The 19,018-nt window shown below is 42.3% G+C and overlaps 1 protein-coding gene across 2 annotated transcripts; it reads left to right on the top strand.

Annotated features, from left to right (window-relative positions):
• Positions 1-379: 379 nt before the first annotated feature.
• Positions 380-18,917, top strand: lcorl (ligand dependent nuclear receptor corepressor-like). 2 transcript variants are annotated; one of them, XM_070975142.1, is made up of 8 exons: positions 398-501; positions 1,481-1,546; positions 3,139-3,227; positions 3,371-3,497; positions 4,381-4,605; positions 4,725-4,806; positions 11,272-16,841; positions 16,958-18,917. In XM_070975142.1, the coding sequence occupies exons 1-8, from the start codon at positions 408-410 to the stop codon at positions 16,963-16,965; spliced, it is 6,261 nt and encodes a 2,086-aa protein (XP_070831243.1). In that variant the 5' UTR covers positions 398-407; the 3' UTR covers positions 16,966-18,917. The 2 variants fall into 2 exon arrangements, with proteins under 2 accessions (XP_070831252.1, XP_070831243.1); XM_070975151.1 differs by lacking the exons at positions 11,272-16,841; positions 16,958-18,917 and adding an exon at positions 5,776-10,628 and having other exon boundaries at positions 380-501.
• Positions 18,918-19,018: the final 101 nt, after the last annotated feature.

The following is a 19,018-nucleotide window of genomic DNA, read 5'->3' as shown; positions in this document are numbered from 1 at the left end:
TGACTGCATGAAATATAGATATACTGCTGTCCTTTCTGTAAAATGTGAACATTAAAAATGTATTGCTTTAGCATTCAAGAACTGTAGCTCCATCAGTATTGTCAGGATCGGATCATCGCATTCATCAAGGTCAATGACATTAGGTTATAAGACTACTCTATCTTTATCCATCTCTCTATGGTTTGCAACTAACAAAAATGTTTTTGATAGCCTTTTAATGAAGCGGCACCGAAAATGCGAGTCTAATCTGAGAGACCCAGTTCAGGGCAAAAATGTCCCATGTCTCTACATTCTGTCCCTCTAGCGGTGGGCTGGCGGTATGACAGCTGCTGTGCTGCAGCGGTAAACCGTCCACAGCCGCTTCCTGCCGTTCAGACAGAGGGAGAGAGAGGGGGGAAGGACGCAGAATGGCGACCGTGCAGTGCTCCAAATGCACGGCAGAAAGGAAAGGGTTTCGGCGGGAACTTGATTCTTGGCGTCACAAATTGATACACTGCGTTGGTATGATCCAAGTGCTTTTTCACATCTCGTAAAAAAAAAAAAAAAAACGAGGCTCAAAGAGGTTCCGTCTGGTTGCAGACCGATCGCTGTGTTAGATTGCTAGCTAATGCTAGCTAACTAATAGCTAGCTAGTAGCCAGGCACTGTAGGTGGCCAGCTTTAGCGGTTAAGTTAAGCTGGCAGGCTAATATTTACCAGCTGGCTAGCCGTTCGAGTTGGCTCCTTTTCTTTGTCCCTCTGAGCTAGCTTGCTACTCGCCGGTGATAACTCTGTCTGTTTTATATGATTTAGGGAATATCGAACATGTAGCATTGAGGCGTATCATACAAAATTCAGTTATTTCGTTAGAATGTTAGCTTTATTTGTTTATTGACATATATGTTGGCTATGCTAAAACCATGCTAACCAGCTACGCTCACATTAATGCTGTTGATGTTATTTTGGGGGAGGGGATTGTTGCTACGTTAGGGCAGCTAATGTCAGTGCAATATGGCAAAAGCATACATCTCAGTGGTCTCGGGTAACGGTCTTCCACGTACTATGGCTATTTTGAATACAGTGTTTTTCCTGCTACAGCAGCCGGTAACCTCATGCTTGCTCACCCCAAAGTTAACCGGATTTCTTCGTGTTTATAACATTTAATTAGCGTGACATCAAAGACAGAATGCAGGAAACGAAATAACACATTCGGATATTAATGTCAGTGCTAATCATTAACATATTTACCGTTTGTGTTGTTTACCGAGTGATATTAAGGACCCGATGTTAAGCATTACAGGTGTTAGGTGTTACCTTGTTTGCCCTTAAGTTGACAGCAGTGCACTTGGCAGCCAGAATCGGAGTTGTCGTCAAACTGGTCTATTTCGGCACGGTATAAAATGGGGAGAACATACCTCACTCAAGTGTCATTGAGTTCAAGCATGCATATCTTGTTTAGAAATCAGTACTGACGGATTGCTTCTGTATGTTTTGTGTTGCAGGATTTGAAAGCATTCTGGAGGGAATCTATGGCCAAATGTTGCTGAGGGACCTCAATTTATTTGATGGTGAGTTTTCTGTGTTTTTATGTTTAAAAAAAAAAAAAAAAAAAAAAAGCTGAAATGACAGAAACGAAAAACACTGTAGCCTGTCTCCTAATGCCTTATGGCTTGGTCACTGAAGTTTTTAGCAATTATTAGTCAGGCTTGTTGTGGAATACTGTCAGCCATGGATTGGTTTGCATTTGATTCTCCAGTGAATGTTTATGGCAGCAGTACGGCACATGTGGGATTGTAAACATGTTCAATACATGTTTATTATTAGTATAAATAGTGTGTGTTTCTCTCAAGTTTTCTGTTGGACAGATATTTGATATTATCCATGTTATTTTTGAAGTTGGACTCATGATAAGAAAAAAAAAACCCTATATACAGATACTCATTTCAAAGGTGATTTATATCATTTTTTTGTTTATCTTTAAACTTGTGGATACATGCCTCCCCATTTATAGCATTAATAATGATGCTGGATTTAGATGTAACTGACCCTAGAACCAAGATACACAACACCCAGTCAGCAGTTTTTCTGTGAAAAATGCATCTGTGGGGACGGGTCTGTCCACCGCTCCCCATTGTGTAGCAGTAAATATGAGTTTGTGATGTTGTCCCTAGTAGTTGTCATAATAATACTAGTGAATTCTTATAACTATGAGGAGGACTTTGCTTTCATTTGCACACACTCACAGTCAAAATTCATGCTCTTAATCCAGGCTCAGATAATCATGATTAATTGTAGTTAATGTAATATCTGAGAGGAGTAAAATTGATTCAGAGCTAAAGTGAATCCTCTCAAGTCAGCTTTGAAATGTAGTGTATCAGATCATTGCAGTCTTATCCAAGTTGACATCTGACAGACACACCACTATTTACTTGTGGTAGCTCTCCTGTCTCCATGAAATGCAGTATGCTGTCACAGGCCACTGGTGCTTCCGCTTGGAGCCAAAAGACACAGCTTGCTTAACACTGTCTGCAGTCTCAGTGCAGTCAGCAGTGCCATCTGGAGTTTGAGTGAGGCTTGGAACATAATAGGTGATGTGTGATAGAGATGTGGCAGCAATGATGAATTGCCTAAATACTGTTTGAGTGGCATTTATTTATTTGCCTTATGATTTAGTACTGATCTCGTCATTTTTGATAAACATCAGGCAGAGTTTCCCCACAGTATCTGTAACAGCATTACTGATCGCAATGTAAATAAAATATGTTACCAGTATAATTGCAATAATTATGGTTGCCCACAATCATATATTATTACTGCAAATGTTAAGAAGAATAGTTGCATTGATATAAAGTGAACACTTTGGTCCTCACAGTCTGAGTTTATGATCTGACAGGCAGTTTATGACGTGACGCACCCGTCTATGAGAGGGCAAGATCTTTGTACTAGGGATTACTTTAAGTGAATCATACACAACTGAAATATGTTGGTCATTGTCAGCATTATATAAAGTATTCTCTTTGAATCACATTTGTGTGATGGCAGCTTGGAAACCACTGCTGCCTCACATTAAATTCTGTATTGTGACCACAGTCAGAGACTGTTTGATCCTCGATGTGTCCCAATTTATTAACGCCTGGTTATGTGATAATGTGTCTTTCAGACTGTGAACCTGAAGAGGTTGATGACTGGTCCCCAGAAACAAGCTGCTCTCAGTGTTCACTCTGCAACCTTCCCCTGGACAAACCCAGTGTAAGAATTGTCCCAGTCAAGTTAATCCACAGACAGTTGTAATACTTTTGTTGTTTGATATAAGATGTAGGATTATATATCATATTCATCACAGTAAAAACAGCTAGTAAAGTAACTTCCTTTTTTTTTTTTTTTTCTTGTAGGATCAAGTACCTGCAGCCACGTCGCCCCTCTCCTCCCCCTCTGATTACTCTCCATGTCAGGCTCCAACCATCTCTGAGAGCAACCTATCAGCACACAGGTTCCTCCAAGCTGTGTTTCACAAGAAAGGTGAGCCGGATGTCTTTCTGCTTGGCACAAACGCGTCAACTTGTGATGCGCTAATGTTCCTGTTGTCAGGTGCACAGCTATCAGCTTTCGCCCTGTAGTTATTCACTTGCTATCTAAATGGCCATAACAGTACTCCAAAATAGGGTGAAAGACAGGGTTGGCCAGCTTTTTTTGTATGCCTTGAAAGGCTCCAGATTGCTATGGTATTCTGGCATATGGGCTTGCCATTAGCACATTTGTGTGCTGTTACTAGTTGTCCTCAGACCTTCATAAGTTTATCCATAGCGAAGACGTCAAATTCCATTTTCGCACCCAGCCAAGTAGTTTCAGTTATAGGTGCTGTAGTTTGAGATATCCTTCTCTAATGTTGCTGCTGGTACACTAATACAACTAAGATAAATTATATTTGATTTCTCTTTTCACATAGAATGTCCTGTTCCTTTGGGTAATACTGACTTAGTTGGCAACAATTTATCAGGACACAGTTTCTTGCAAGTAACTGATAATATGCTAGCACCATAGCTCCTGAAATGTGATTGTATTCAACGGGTCCTTGAAGTCATCCCAAAGGTCCACCAGAAGATTGACTGAGATTACCATTGAACTGCTTCCAAGGTTGATTTATGAATGTGGAAAGTTAAGTGACTCATCTTAGATCGGTTCCATATTTGCTACTCTGCCTTGAAGTTTTTTGTCACAGTGTATTTATTGCAAGATGTCAGAAAAACTTTGCTGTGAGGACCAAAAACACCCCAAAATTTCCTTTTTTCTCATCCTATAAGGATAATGGAAATCCTTGTTGTCCTGTTTAAACTTGTGTGAAGTCAAATCCACTCTTTCTTTCTCTTTTGACTTCTGTGTGCATTTGCATCTTCTTCATTAGATGTGTCCATTGGCTGTGATTCCAACATCCCTCTGGTTGCCCAGGAGCTGATGAAGAAGATGATACATCAGTTTGCCTTGGAGTACGCATCCAAGTGCCTGCACCACACCAGTACAAATGGTGTTACAACAAGGACCTCATCACCTATGTCAGAAACATCAGATGCCCCTCTGGACCTCACACTGAGCCGAACCCAGGAGGAGAAAGAGGGTGAAAGTGAACCAGGTAGGAAAACCATCGAAGCATAATGTGAATTCAAAGCCAACAAATAAATGTTTCCAGCTTCCAAAGTTTTACCAAAGTACTGTAACTCAAACCCATACCGATTTAACTGAATTCCTCAGATGGCGTGCTCGACCTCTCCAACAGGAACTCTGCCTGCTCAGCAACTTCATCAACATCCTCATCTAATCACAAAGCCTCAGGGTAAGAGCGTTTTTCATTCTGGGCTTTCCTCTGTCTATAAATTTTAGTGGTATTCAACCTTGTGGCAAAATACAGGAGAAAGCCCTATCATTACTATTGGTTAAAACTGGGGCTTCTTCTTAAATACGCTAATAAATTTACATGACCGAGGCATTTTTGTCCAAACCCGCTAAACATTATTTTGCATGTGAGGAAATCCCCATGTCTCACTGAGTTCAGCATTATTGTCTACTGCATTTCCTTTTCGGTGTATAGCATGGCTAAGATTGGAAGGTTAGCATCAATTTTGTGTTGCTATTTTTACCAGCACTGCTTTATTTAAGTGAATTAATTAACTCCTCTCTGGCCTGAATGATAATGCATACTCCTTTGTTTGGCAGTACTTTGGGTCACTTCATTGTCAGTCAATATGAAGAGGTAGCTTGTATTTGGTGGTTTTGGTTCTATGGGGTTGACTCTTTTATCTCTTGAGCGGTAACGTCACAGCAATGGCACCGTATTATAACATTTGCCAACAGCTCAGGATTGTACAATGAGGAGAACACTGCAGTAACGATTTTACCTCCTTTTTTTACTGATCCAGTTATGATGAGTTTGATTATTCAACCTTCAAGCATGTAGGACTCTCACTGAAGGATATCACAAAACTACAGGGGTTGTGTGTGAGCGCCAAAGTAACCCCAGCCATTCACAGACTGTCCCACCTGGACGTGAAGAGGCTTTGCCACACAGACAGAATGTGTGCGTGAGAGACACACAGCAGCAGTGTGTGTGTATGTGTGTGTGTGTGAGGGCACAGAAACAGACTGAGAACAGACAGACATGACACATAACAGTCGCAGTGATGTTACCAACACAAGGCATAAAGGAGTGGACCCCTCGCTCTGCACCCCCCTGTCCCCTATGCCAAAATCAAACCCCCTCCATCACCTCCATCCTGACCCTGCTGTTTGGTCCTCCCATCCCTAGGAGGCAGCACAGGCAGAAGGAGGAGTACATTGAGAGGAGCTTGGAGCTGTCTGAGGGGTTGCTGTCCAAGGCCTTGAAGGATATACGTTCAGGGAGGCTGCAGGAGCAGCGGGCAGCATTGCTTTATGGAATACCTCTTCACACCCTGAGGCAAGGCTTGGATGGCTGGGCTGAGGGAAGGCTGGGGGTGCTACATCAATTGACACCAGGACGCAAGGATTTCAGGGATGAAGTGACATCATACAATGTGATGTCATCAATGCTGGGTGGTGAAGCCCGCCTCGTCCTGCAGAAGGTGGCAGCGTGGGCTGAGCGGGCAGAAATCGGAGGAGCTGCAGAGGAGATTGGAGACTTGAGTTTTCCTTCATCCTCTCTTACCTTCTATCAGCCGAGTGGTCTACAGAAAACCCTCCCCCACTCTTTTCCCCAGCTCAGGGATGCTCTCCAGCCCGCACCAAGCCCCACCCCCAGTCTGGAACCACCCACGCCCCTGCGTATTCCTCAGGTCCGTTCCATGTCTGACCATAACAGGTCGATCCCAGCTGAGAATTGCAGTGTGGCTGAAAACCTACATCAACGAACCTCATCAACAGAAGGTACTGCCAATCCATCGACCGCTACTGCCAGACCTTCGTCTCTTTTCAAACTCAGACCTCCTTTCTTACATGGCTGTCCAGGCATTGCCAACCAGTCACCTCATCGTCTCGGACCACGAGGGTCCTCGCTAGATGACTCAGAAGAGGGGCCAGGTGGCCGGGATAAAGACAAGCAGCCGAGGAAGAAACGCGGGAGATACCGCCAGTACGACCATGACCTCCTGGAAGAAGCCATCACAATGGTGATGGCAGGTCGCATGAGCGTGTCCAAGGCCCAGGGGGTTTATGGGGTGCCTCACAGCACACTGGAATACAAAGTCAAGGAACGTACTGGTACACTGAAGAACCCGCCCAAGAAGAAATCTGCCAACTTTTGTTCATCCAATTCCAGCTTGTCTGGGTCTGGTACCATGACCGGTTCTGCTAACTCAGGGACTCTCGCCTCCGCTGCTGACGCAAAGAGGCTCTAGACCACAAAACGCCTCCAGAACTCCTCAACACTTGAACTCATCACCTCTTACAAGATAAATGTTTTCTGGAGACACTTGTTAAAACACAACACATGCCTTTACAAATATATGGACATCGATATTCAGGTCTTTTACTATGTCTGTAATGTGATAGTCATACTTTTAGCAGTATTTCTTTGGCTTAGTCCTGGGCAGCTACGAGGTTCCGCGTTCTTCAAGAGGCAGTGGTGCTCATTGCAGCTTTTGCTCACAGGGGCTGCTAAACTCAACAAACTCCTCGCAGCTTCAGTTTTTATCACTAAAGCTAAAAGATCTTAAAGGATATGGCTTGAATTATATTATCTGTTTACTGCTGTCAACAAGTAGGGAGACAAAAACTAAAAATGAATTTTATCCTAACATGCATTGTCTGTGTGGCCAAAAGCTGATATATTGAAATTCTTAGTGGCCTCTGGGTTTTTTATTTGCTGCTTTAGTTTTCTACTTTCGTGATCGTTCCTGTTCCCCCATGCCGCTGTTTTACTGGTGTGCATTAGATTACGCATACAGTAATTTTTGGATGCCAGCTGAGTTCTACAGCACAGTGGTATAAGATATATCAGTCTGTGACTAAAAGACTATACTTTTAAGGATAAATCAGTTTCTGGTTTTGGTCTGTAGGAGAGTTGTTGGTAATAACAGGATAAAATAACACCAGCATTTTCCTTAAAGACCTTCAGGAAGTTTTTAACTTTGTTTTCTTATTTATATGATTTGGTTTTTCTTCAGGGAGGAAAAACTGACATTGATTGTTGTCTACCAGATTGCCCAGGATCAAGTATGAGAAACACAGCTGTGGACCTCTTAGAGCTAAGAAATAAAGTGTGACTCTCATGTTTGCTAGCTGTTAGGTTACTAGGTTATTCAGGTTTGATTCAATTCTTAAAGCTCCTTGTTAATGGAGCGTGTTGATGATTGTCATTTGCAGCTTTCTGTCTCTCTCTGGGTATTTTACCCAGACTACTGAAGTGACTTAGAGCCATTGTAACAGATTAAAAACTCATTGCTATTGATAGAGACCTCTAGGAACAGGGAGATTGTACAGTACAACCTGCTGTGATGGCTACGTCTTCATTATGAGTTTTTGTTGAAGAGATTAGCTTAAAAAAGCCATTTTGTGTCCATGTAGTTTTCCTCTCTATTTGTGCAAGCTAGTCTGAACATTATATTGAGTGTATTTGAAATGCAACTGTGCAGCATGTTTTAAAATGTGCACTGATAAGCTTGGGAAATGTATGTTATCGTGTATGTGTACTGTTTGTGAAAGATGTTCTTTTATTATTACAGATATTTACTAATTCTGCTACTGTAGCTGCATAATGCAGTGTTTCCAATGCTTTATACGACTCGGTTCAACGCGACTTGCTCTTTTTTGGTTTTCCATTGTTAGAAGTTGTTGATAGCGCCGGGTACTTTTTTTGGAATCACTTCAGTTGAAGTTCCAATCGAGTTGAGCTGAGTGACAACACTGCAGACCGCTGATTGGTCTGTCACGAGAAGCGTCACTTACACGACACTTCTTGTCAACTGCGATCTGATGTAGGATTTGCTAAACTCTCCTGTTTGTTTGTTTGTTTTTTTTCTCACCACTCTTGTCTTGTTGACTTCAGCCTTTTCTGAAACAAACTTTGTCTCTTTGCTGTGACGAACAGCCATTCCTTAGATATCCTTCATTTTTCCTATGCTTGCGTTGCATTGAAGATGACGTCACAGCAGTTTCACGCGGTGTCGCTATGACAGTCAGCTAAGAGTCCCACCTACGTTGAGGGGGTACTATCTGAAGTGAAAAATGAACTTGAGTACCAAAAGCAAGTGGAGAAGAATAGAGCCGAGCCGTGCCATGCAGTGGAAACACAGCTTTACTGTAAACCTCTTACATGACTGCTGCTTAAAACTTTATGCTACTGGACCATTTCCCCGGCACAAAGAAGTGTAACTACAACAGAGAAGCTCATTTCAACCAGAATTTAGTGTAGGATAAGATTAAATGTTATTGATGCATGATTGTGAAGGCTACTGGAGGTTACAGTAGTTTTTGGTGAAAAGTCAGCGGTGTGACGATGTCTTGATTCAGTGCTTGGCTTACAGACTTCTTTGTCTGTGTCTGGGAAAATGCTAACAGCTGCGTCTACACTCGTGTCTGTCTCTGAGATGGACCTGTTTCCATTAACAGTGCTACTACCAAAGCAGCAGTTCAGGGTTACCCATACAAAGCTGCTTCGATTTCTTTTGCTGTGATGTCAGCCTGCCTGTCTCTCTCTCTGTCTCAGTCTAACCTCGTTGCCGCATATACCTCTGAACTTTATCTGCCTATATCCCAGTGTCAGGTTTCACATCAAGGCCTCTGAGTTATAATACTGGATCTACTGGGACATGAGCTCGTATTAGCTTCGAGACGCTTATGAGCTGTTTGTCTCTCAAGGAACAACACCGAAGTGTAAATAAATTGCCATCAACAACACTTACAAGTAAATTATCATACAGTCAGTCAGCCGTTAAGTGGAGTGTGAAGGAATATATAAGAAATGGTTTGAATTCTGCCCTTTGGCATTTATCTGCCATTTTCTTAGCTTGCACCAGGAAGAAGAGATTACTGGTGCAAAGATTCGTCCTTGTTGGTTATCTTTGTATGTGTTACTTGTGATTTTATTGTAAAGCTGATTACTTTTTAAAGCTTTTCTTTGGTCATGTTCTTTGGCATTTCAACCTTTGTAACTTTGGCAACTACACAAATGCTGATGTCTCCGCTCCTGAATGTCTCCGTTCATAACAATACACAGTGCCTGAGTGTCTCTATCTGGGGCTATGGCATATTGCAGCATGGTGTCTCCACTCTGGGAAGTATCTGCTATTTATATCAAAGGGCCAGTTTGTAAACAAGCCTACAGACCTGTTAGGAGATAGAAAAAGAAAATTATGTCTTTATATATGTTATATTGCAGTATACTCTGGGAACACACATGGGCAGTGGCTTGTTTTCAAATGGAGGTTTTGTTTTGTTTTGTTTTTTTACTGAACTGCTGGCAAATCTTAACGACTTAACAAAAATCAGCTATTTATGCATAAATCTAAATATTGCACTATGATTTATTAGATGCATTTTTGTTGTAGAAACCTGTTTTGTGTTGTTGCTGCATACTTATTTATTGATTGTGCTTCAGAACTGTGATTTTACTAGTTTGATTGTTGTAGTTTTTGATTTGTAATGGGGCACTTTGATGCAATGTGAAATGTGTATTGCTACAACTGCATGAACGCTCTTAAATGTTAGCCTGTATCATTTATTTAGTCCCGAGATGACACCCCTGACTATTGTGGTTGTTTAGTGCTTATGTTAAGATGAAATTATTTAAGTGATTTAAAAAAATGATAATTTGGTTGTCATTACAAACTTAACAGTAACACTACAGAGTGTAACACTCCTACTGTATCCAGCCCAGTTGAACTGGTCTGGATACATTTAGTATTTAAAATATTTGGAAATACTATCCATTATCAAACACTTCAGCATTTTAAATGTTATTTAAATCAGTGACTTGCTTTTTTTATTTAAATAAATCACTCACAGGATCTGACTTAACTGTTGGTTGATTTAAACTTTTGAGAGGGTTTTTTTTAGGTGTTTGTTGGTGAAAGTGCTGTTGAAAAAAACATTTTGGTTTAAGCGTTTCTACAATCGTTCCTTCTGCTTTTAGCAGAATGTTATCATTTGCCTTCAGCAACTCATCAATAAAACTGTTCTCTGATCAGTTGTCTGTCATAATTTTATTAACAGAATAACATTATGAACCTACTCTTTCCACCCAAAACGTGCTAACCCAGTTCAGAGTGTACTCACATAAAAATGGCTGAATGTATGCAGTGTATGCCGCAATTGAAATAAGTGGGTTTCAATCTTATTTATTTATTTATTGTGGATTTCATTAAGAATGCGAACTGTCATTTCATCATATCTGTGAACAAGTTTTATGTGGTTCATTTTCAGTTAGTATAGATTATAAAGAACAGCATAGAGTTATTCTAGTGATGTGCTATACATGTACATACTATAAGGTAAAAACAGCTTTTGTAATACAACAATAATAAATACTCGAGAGATTAATTTATTGAATGGTAATAACATTGTTCACTATTAGTGCATTTGAAGTGGTTAATTGCTGTCTGCCAGTGTGGCAGCGCAGCTTTTGGATTATTAATCAGACCCCAGGATTGCAGAATGTTCGCATAAGGGTGAATTGGCAATCATACTAGACCATGACTGAATTAACATAAGGCAAAGTTTATAACAGTGCTATTTTAAACATCAGACTGTGAGTACTTATTTGATGTTGTCATATAAAACTGGGCTCGGCTGTGAGTAAAACCTCCAATCTTTTTATTTTTGCATCTAGCTCCTTGCTGCCATCACTTACAGAAGAATTGGGAGATGTTGGACAGCGAGGGAATAAGTGTCGTCAGAGCTCTGCGTTGGATGCTGTTCTCAGCTCACTCTGCCCATCACATAGGTCCTTACTCTACCAGATCCTGAAGCTGGCACACCAGGAAAAATTGCTGTTCCTTAATCACAGACCCGTAGGTCAAATTGAATCTCATTGCTGTCATTGTGGTGTAAACCCACAGGATAATGTTACACCTAATGCAGTCCCATTTAGTGAATGTAAAGCCCACAACAGCAGCCCGTACTACCATTTAACTGATTGTGATCATCAAGGTCATGGCAGCACAATATATCATCCAGGAGACTGCCAGTCCAATTGTAGCATCCATCACTACCCTTTAACAAACTGTAAAAGTGAAGCTCCTCGGGGCTCAAGCTACTGCCGCTTGCAGAGGTCCAGGATGGAAACCTACCCTGTTCTTTGTCCCAAGAGGCTGCATTGCGTTTCCTGCCAAAGCCTGGCTGTAAGTCGCATCAACGCCATAGTGTGTTCATTTACATCCTCTCCTTTGTCATCTAAATCCCCTTCACTCTGCACTCCCACCTCTAGTCTATGCCCTTCCTCATCGATCTGCTGTAACCAACACAACCCCCACTCTTGTCCCTGTTATTCAAACCATGCCTGTGTGACCCAGGTCAGGAGCACAATAGAAGGAGGGGTTGGAGATGGGGATCCTCCTTGTCCAGTCCTGAAGAGAGAGCAGAGCCCCTCTCCTCCCCCTCTGTCCCCAATGCCCTCAGACATCAATAAGAAAACTGATGAAAAGCCACCCTCCCTCCTTCACCATAGACAAGAGGAGGAAGCTGACCTAGTGGTTAAAGATGGTCTTCTGAACGGAAGCCACCAGGATGTAGATATGGATCCAGCTTCAGAAGAGAAGCTAGAGTGTAGGATGGCAAGAAGTAGTTGGGCTGAGCAGAACCCACATGGGACTTCACTGCAAGATGTTGTGAATCGCTTCAGTGAGAAATTGGAGACAATCAGACCTGTAGAGAGAGACCCACCTGTGGTTTCCACAACCGTTTATGTCTCCGATAAGGAGCAGCCACAGTCTCCCTCAACCAGTCAGAACTTGCAGTTTCATGTTGATGCCCATCTGACTGAAATCATTACCACAGTGCTTCATACAGGCAGGGCTAGTGACTATAATCTCAGTGAGCTTTTCAATCGCCATGATAGCAAAGAGCCCAAGTCACCAAATACCCGCTCCCGTCGTCGTCAGGAAGTCCGTGCTGCTATGGCAACACCCGCTGATGATGCTTCAACCAGAAGACATACTTTACAAATTAAACGAGAGCTTGCCATGTTTGACCAGTCCTACACCAGGAGAAAGGTGCCACTCGCAAAGAAAGCAAGACTGAAGGATGAAAATGTTACTGTATCTACATCAAACATTTCATCAGATTCAAACCTAGTTAAAGAGGAGTCTAAAAGAGAAATGGAAGTTGAGGTGGAACCTGTGGAGAATCATGGAGTTGGTGAGGGACCTCTGCACATTTTCACTGCAGAAAGTGACAGAAATGAAGTAAAAGAGGAGATACAGACGGTTATAGTAACAGAAGAAGTTCAGATCATTAAAGCAGAGGAGAAAGAAAGGGAGATACCTAGTGAGGACAAAGATCTTACTTTCTCAGGCACACAAACACTGACCCCTGAGCTGCAGAGCAAGTACGGCCAACAGCACTCAAAGGGTGACAGTGAACAAACACAGGTGATGACGGTGACTGCAACCTCAACAAAACAGTGTGGCAGGCTCTGTGAAGAAGATGGTACAGGTAGTAGTGCTGGAAGCAGTAGGGACCATGAAGAAGCCCCAGCATGTCAAAGTTCTGACAGTGACAGTAGACCAGGTAAAGGTAAAGATTGCCCTTGTCCTAATCGAGAGAGGAAGAAATGTGAATCACACCACTCTAAGGAAGGGAGGAGATCTAGGAGAAATATTGTCCCTCCACAGCGATTCGCCTCCTATGTAACAGAGCCCAGGAAGATGTTCTTTGTTGCATGTTTCTCTGAAAGCATCTTTAACCAGAAAACACGCAAGGACAAGGCATTGACATCTACCATTCTGGATGTCCTATCCAAAGATCCAGAAGCTAAGGACTCCCAGCTTGAATCAAAAAGTGAAACCCCTCTGTCCTCACGTGAGCACACATGGAAGTTTGCCTCTGAATCATCACAAGGAGAACAATGTGAACCATCTGATAAACAGTCAAACAGTCTTTCCACAAACCAGGTATTTCCACACAATGTACCTGCCAAAGAGAAGAGTTCAACTAAACCAAGCTCAGACACTGACATAGTTGGCAGCGACTGTGGTACCGAAACTATTGGAAGGCTACGGTCATCTCCAAAAAGACTACCAGACTCAAAGACCGCTTCAAGAACTCCCCAAAACACATCAAATATGGATGTCATGATTAAGTCCTCTACCTGTGTTGAGAGCCCTCCAAACCCCCAAGTCCAGTACACTAGTCCAATTAAGCTCATGTTTGTTTCACCAGTAAAGGATAAGGAAGGAATCCGATACAGTCTCAAATCAGCAGGCTCTGGTTCTAGTGGACAAGCAGAGGAACCCTTTGACCCATGTGAAGAGTCTTCATGGTCAGGGACACTTCAGAATCACAGACGCCTAAGCACTGAGTTGGCTACTTCACGAGTAAAATCCGTTTTTTCACCACTAAAGTCTGCTACCTCACCTGCAAGATCTGCTCGTTCACCAACTAAGTCTGCCTCTTCACCACCCAAGTCAGCTTCTTCATCACCCAAGTCTGTCTCGTCAACACCAAAGTCAGCCCCTTCACCACCCAAGTCAGTTTCCTCAACACCCAAGTCAGCATCTTCATCACCCAAGTCTGTCTCCTCAATACCCAAGTCAGCTTCTTCACCAGCCAAGTCTGCCTCCTCAACACCCAAGTCAGCTTCTTCACCAAGCAAGTCAGCTTCTTCACCAGCCAAGTCTGCCTCCTCAACACCCAAGTCATCTTCCTCACCAAGCAAGTCAGCTTCTTCACCAGCCAAGTCTGTTTCGTCTACACACAAGTCACCTTCTTCACCAGCCAAGTCTGTCTACTCAACACCCAAGTCAGCTTCTTCACCAAGCAAGTCCTCTGCTTCACCCACAAAGTCTGCCTCTTCACCTAAAATCAGTTCCAGAAGGTCTGGTGAAGGTACTCCAACTAAGCGTGTAGCTGGAACTGAGAGCCAGAGATCACCTGGCGACTTGGTATCTTTCCATGAAACCACTCCTCCAAAAAGGCGTCCAGGTCGGCCAAAGAAACTGGGACCACAGCTTGAGAAAAAAGTGAAGCGTCCAATTGGTCGACCACGCAAGCAGAAGGCTGTGGAGTCACTAATGGGGGCAAAAATAGCAAATGGAAAATCTGATGTGCCATCTGACATTGAGGAGAATGTAAACAAGAACCTCAAAATAACAGTAGTGTATGGTCGTTCAAGAAGAAATAAACGAATGGTGTCTGAGGGCTTTGACCAGCTGCAAACAGAATTCCATGATGCTTGCCAAGCAGTGGGCCTTAAAAGTGACTTGGGCATATTAATGCACAACTCTAACACTAGCTCAGTTAGTATCAAAACAGCCTCAACAGAGTTGTCAAAGGAATTAACTTTTGTCAGCCCCATGAAAGAGTCTGCACCTCAATCTAGCAGTAACATCAAATGCCAGAAGCGGGATGATTCTGTACCCTCACGGAAACCAGGTAGACCAGCAAAAGTTAAAATCTCTGGAATCTCAGTTACAGTAACCACAGTGTCACCTCGACAACGTAAAATCCAGATAAATAAGGACACTCGGCAGTCTCCTGAAACACTAATTCATAAGAAAGTACTTCTACCGGAGTTCAAATCTGCCAAAGAGCCCAGGACAATCAGTCGTCAGTCAACAAGCAAGAGCAGTCACACAGAGGAAGGGATAGAAACAAAGGATCAAAGTAGAGTTAAACTGCCAAATCAGCTGGTAGCAGTGCGTCACTCAATGAGAGTGAGAAAGCCCTCAATCCATTTTCTGCATGCGGTTGCCACCTCCACGTCTAGATCATACAGCCACAGTACTGCTCTATTACGACGCTCTAAACAGCTTCTGCTGAACAAGGCCAGCAATGAAAAGAGACAGGCAGAGAAACAAAGCAGTGTAGAAATCTCTAGGGAGAAAAGATCACTCTGTGGACAAGAGAGAAAGAACATCTCTAAGGACCTGAGTAGAGTGGCAGGGATATCTGTAGACTCAATCTTTACTCCAAAAGAGACGCTAAGGTGGTGGGCAGCATCAGCTGAGGAAAAGACTATGAACCAGGAGCTTGCCAGGCGAATACGCCTCATCTCTGACACTTGGGTCTCAGACACTGTGGAGAACCAAGAAAAAGAAATTGCCTTTAATTCTCAACCAGGCAATAAAGGCAACAGGAAGCCAAAACATTCCTCTGTAGTTCGAACTTTGTTTGACTGTCCTCCTAATAAACCAAGGTCCTGTAGCATGCAGCAGCTCTGCTCCTGGTTTATGCAGACCACAGAGACCCAGTCTCTGGCTATTGTCAAGAAAGCAAGCTCTCGTAATCCTTACGAACTTATGCACTTCCCTCGTTCTACCAATAAAAAAAGTGTTTGCCACAGTCCTCAGGCAGAGCGACTTCGCAGACACATCAAGAAATTTGCCAAAATGGTGCCAAAAAGTCCTCTGCAACATGAACAGGCTCAAAGAAGGCTGAGAAAGAGGAATGAGGCATCTCTATCAACACATGATATAAGGCGACAACTTTTCACTCCCAGGTTTGCAACCGGCACGCTCAATCAGGGAGCACAATGGAGGAGAAGCAGAGCATTTGGCAAATACCAGGCCACTCTATTTAGAGCTACAACAAGGTTCCTGAACCGGAAAGAAAGGGAGAGGTGGCAAAAGAGGCAGAGAGGTAAAAACGTAAAGGTAGCTACGAGTTCTTCAAATGGTCATGTAGTGACTGGACTACAGCCAAAACTTAAAGCATTAAGCAGATCAGCAAAATATCAGTTATCCGACTGTATGGAGAACAGTTCTGGCACCAGTTCCGTTGACCAAACTCAGGAGCCTGTCGACATACCCAAAGAGCAGAACCTCTGCTCTAAAGCCTGGAGTCCAGAGACGCTGAAGGAATGCCGGGTGTTTCTGAGGAAGATCAACTCTCCAGACAATGAATCAACTGAGGAAGAGTGGGACTCCTGTACCGTGACACTGGATGATGGGTCACCTTCTGCATACCTCTTTGCAAGAACGGAGAGAGAACTGGTAGGAGTTGTTAAAGCTGTGAAAACTGAAAGAAAAAGGTGTGTGAATAGGTCTGCCTCAAGAGAGCTAGCAGGTTCTGCACCTAAATCAGACCAGGAGCAGGATGAGATGCCAGTGGGGAGGCAGAAAGGCAAATACAGAAGTCCTGGGGTTGTGTCTACTGAAGCACCGCAACCACCACCAGCGAAAATGTTGAGACAATCGCGAATGAGGGGCCTAACCGGGCCGAGGTGGTGTGACTTTGTGTTTGGTAACTATCTTTTCTTTTATTGAATATCATGCAACACAACAACTGTTATGAAGCTTCAGTTTCAAATCATTAGAAATCAACTTACACTCTCTTTCTCTTTTGTTCTCATCTGGCAGAAAATTAAACGAAGCACGCGGCCTCCGACGACCTGGGAAAGGGACTGTGGTTTAACGTGGTGCCTTTGGACATTGAGCTGACCACATGGACTGACCATCCCACTATGGTTCAGTCTTCAACTCAGCAATTATGTAGCAGTCTAACTTAACAAAGCTTGATGTTGCACTATTTTTATCCATAGATATGTATGTACAGAATGTTTGATTTCTTTTTTGTTTGTTTTTTTTTAGTCAACTTGCCTTGTCTTTCTGAACGTGTATAGTAGATCAAATCATTACGTTGAACAGATTTTTAATGGGACAAGTGCTTAAACAGTGAGGCCTGTCGTAGTGGCTGTATCTGGAGGAAAGACAGAGCCTGACTGCATAGAGACAGTGCCATCTCCCCCAAAACATAGCACATTATCAAGGCCACTGCTTTTTTCAGACAATGATCTTTTTCTGTAAATGTTAATCTGAAACCAGTAACAATTTCTAATACCTGAAGTTATTGTACACCACGAAAATGTACAGCTCTAAAATCCCCCCATGATGATAAAAAATTTTATTTATAGTGACGTAGGTGCTGTTAAAACTCCAAATTGCTAATTTAATATATATATTTTTATTTTAGATTTGAGAAAAGTATATTGAAATTTATTGCCGTTCTGTCGATCCAAGCCTTGTTTGCAATATTTGTCTTTGATGCTACAGTCACTGTTGTTGTATGGCAAGCCAGTAGCCGAAAATGTGGTTCAAATGAAGGAATCTTTAGTATCAGCCAAGCCCCATCTTTACCCGATCGCTCTGTGTTTAGGCCCCAACTACAAAATTGTGCTCTGAACTACAGTAATTGCCCATCAGCCTGTACTAGAACCAAATATTTTTTATGTCATTATTTCCTTTCAAGCATTTTTCAAATAGGATTTCCGTATCTTAGCACAAACATACATGTTCTAAATGACAGCCCCAACACCCCCAAAAGTAGAGGTGCAGTAGATGTGAAGTGATGAAGAAAATGGCATTATGCAGTTGTAGAAAGTAGATTCTGATTGATTTAATTTGTTGGTTTGTGGGATGTGTCTTGTTTTAATTTAGTTACCTTTATGTGATTGTTTTGTTTTCACCCAAAGCATATACTGTATGTTGACGTCAGATCTACTTCTTGCACTATTCCATCTGAGATTATTAATCCCACTACACAGATTCCTCCCCTATATTTTGCACATCCCATGTCCCACTACCAAACCCTACTGTAAAACTAGAGAATATATTTGGTGCAATACAAACCCAGATGATTTATCAGTATGTAGTAATTATTTTATTGCTGACAAGACGAATGGATGTACGCAAGTACCAATGGCCTGGGATGTTACTTCAGTTGTTTCCATAGCCATGTAATGTGATCTTAAAGAATACTGCTATACAAACTTGTTTTTTCCCACCTGCTTTGTTCTCCTCAATGAAACAGAAAGATAACATATCTGCAGCTGTTATAATAGCATTAATTTTTTTTTCTTTTATCATAAACGTACTAGCATTATTTACTGTTTGAATGCAGGTGGGAAATGTGTTTGTTTTTCTCAAGTTGCAGCAAGAGACGCCTACCTCCACTGGGGCTCAGCTAGGCCTACTGTTCTTTTGCTTATCAACCGTGTGATAGACATGGTCAGACAGATGATCGCTAAACACTAATCTTGGGTCAATGTTATGTTTTCCTGCCCTCTAAAGATCCAAGATGTCTGGCCTGTAGGTCAAAACTTAAACCTGTAGTGTGTATTGTGTGTCACTATGGTTATCATTTCAACATGATGGAGGTGAGGTGGCTCAGTCTTGTGATAAATAACCATCAGCCCCCTGTTGAAGAACCTGGTGCTAAACATCTGTTGTATATTTTCTTTATCGTGTTTTTATACTGTCCATTACAGATGCAACAAAGGGGGTGTCTGTGATTGGAACAATAAAGAGTCTTTTGGAATAACCAGTGAGCGATGTGATAAATGGTAGACTAGTAGTAACCCTATATGGAAAAAAAAGACATTCAGGATCGTCTGATTTTAGATTTTATATAGCTTTTCTTCT

This window comes from Chaetodon trifascialis, chromosome 2 (genome assembly GCF_039877785.1).
Source record: "Chaetodon trifascialis isolate fChaTrf1 chromosome 2, fChaTrf1.hap1, whole genome shotgun sequence".
Taxonomy (NCBI): Eukaryota; Metazoa; Chordata; class Actinopteri; order Chaetodontiformes; family Chaetodontidae; genus Chaetodon; species Chaetodon trifascialis.
This window is presented reverse-complemented; position numbering and strand designations above follow the sequence as displayed.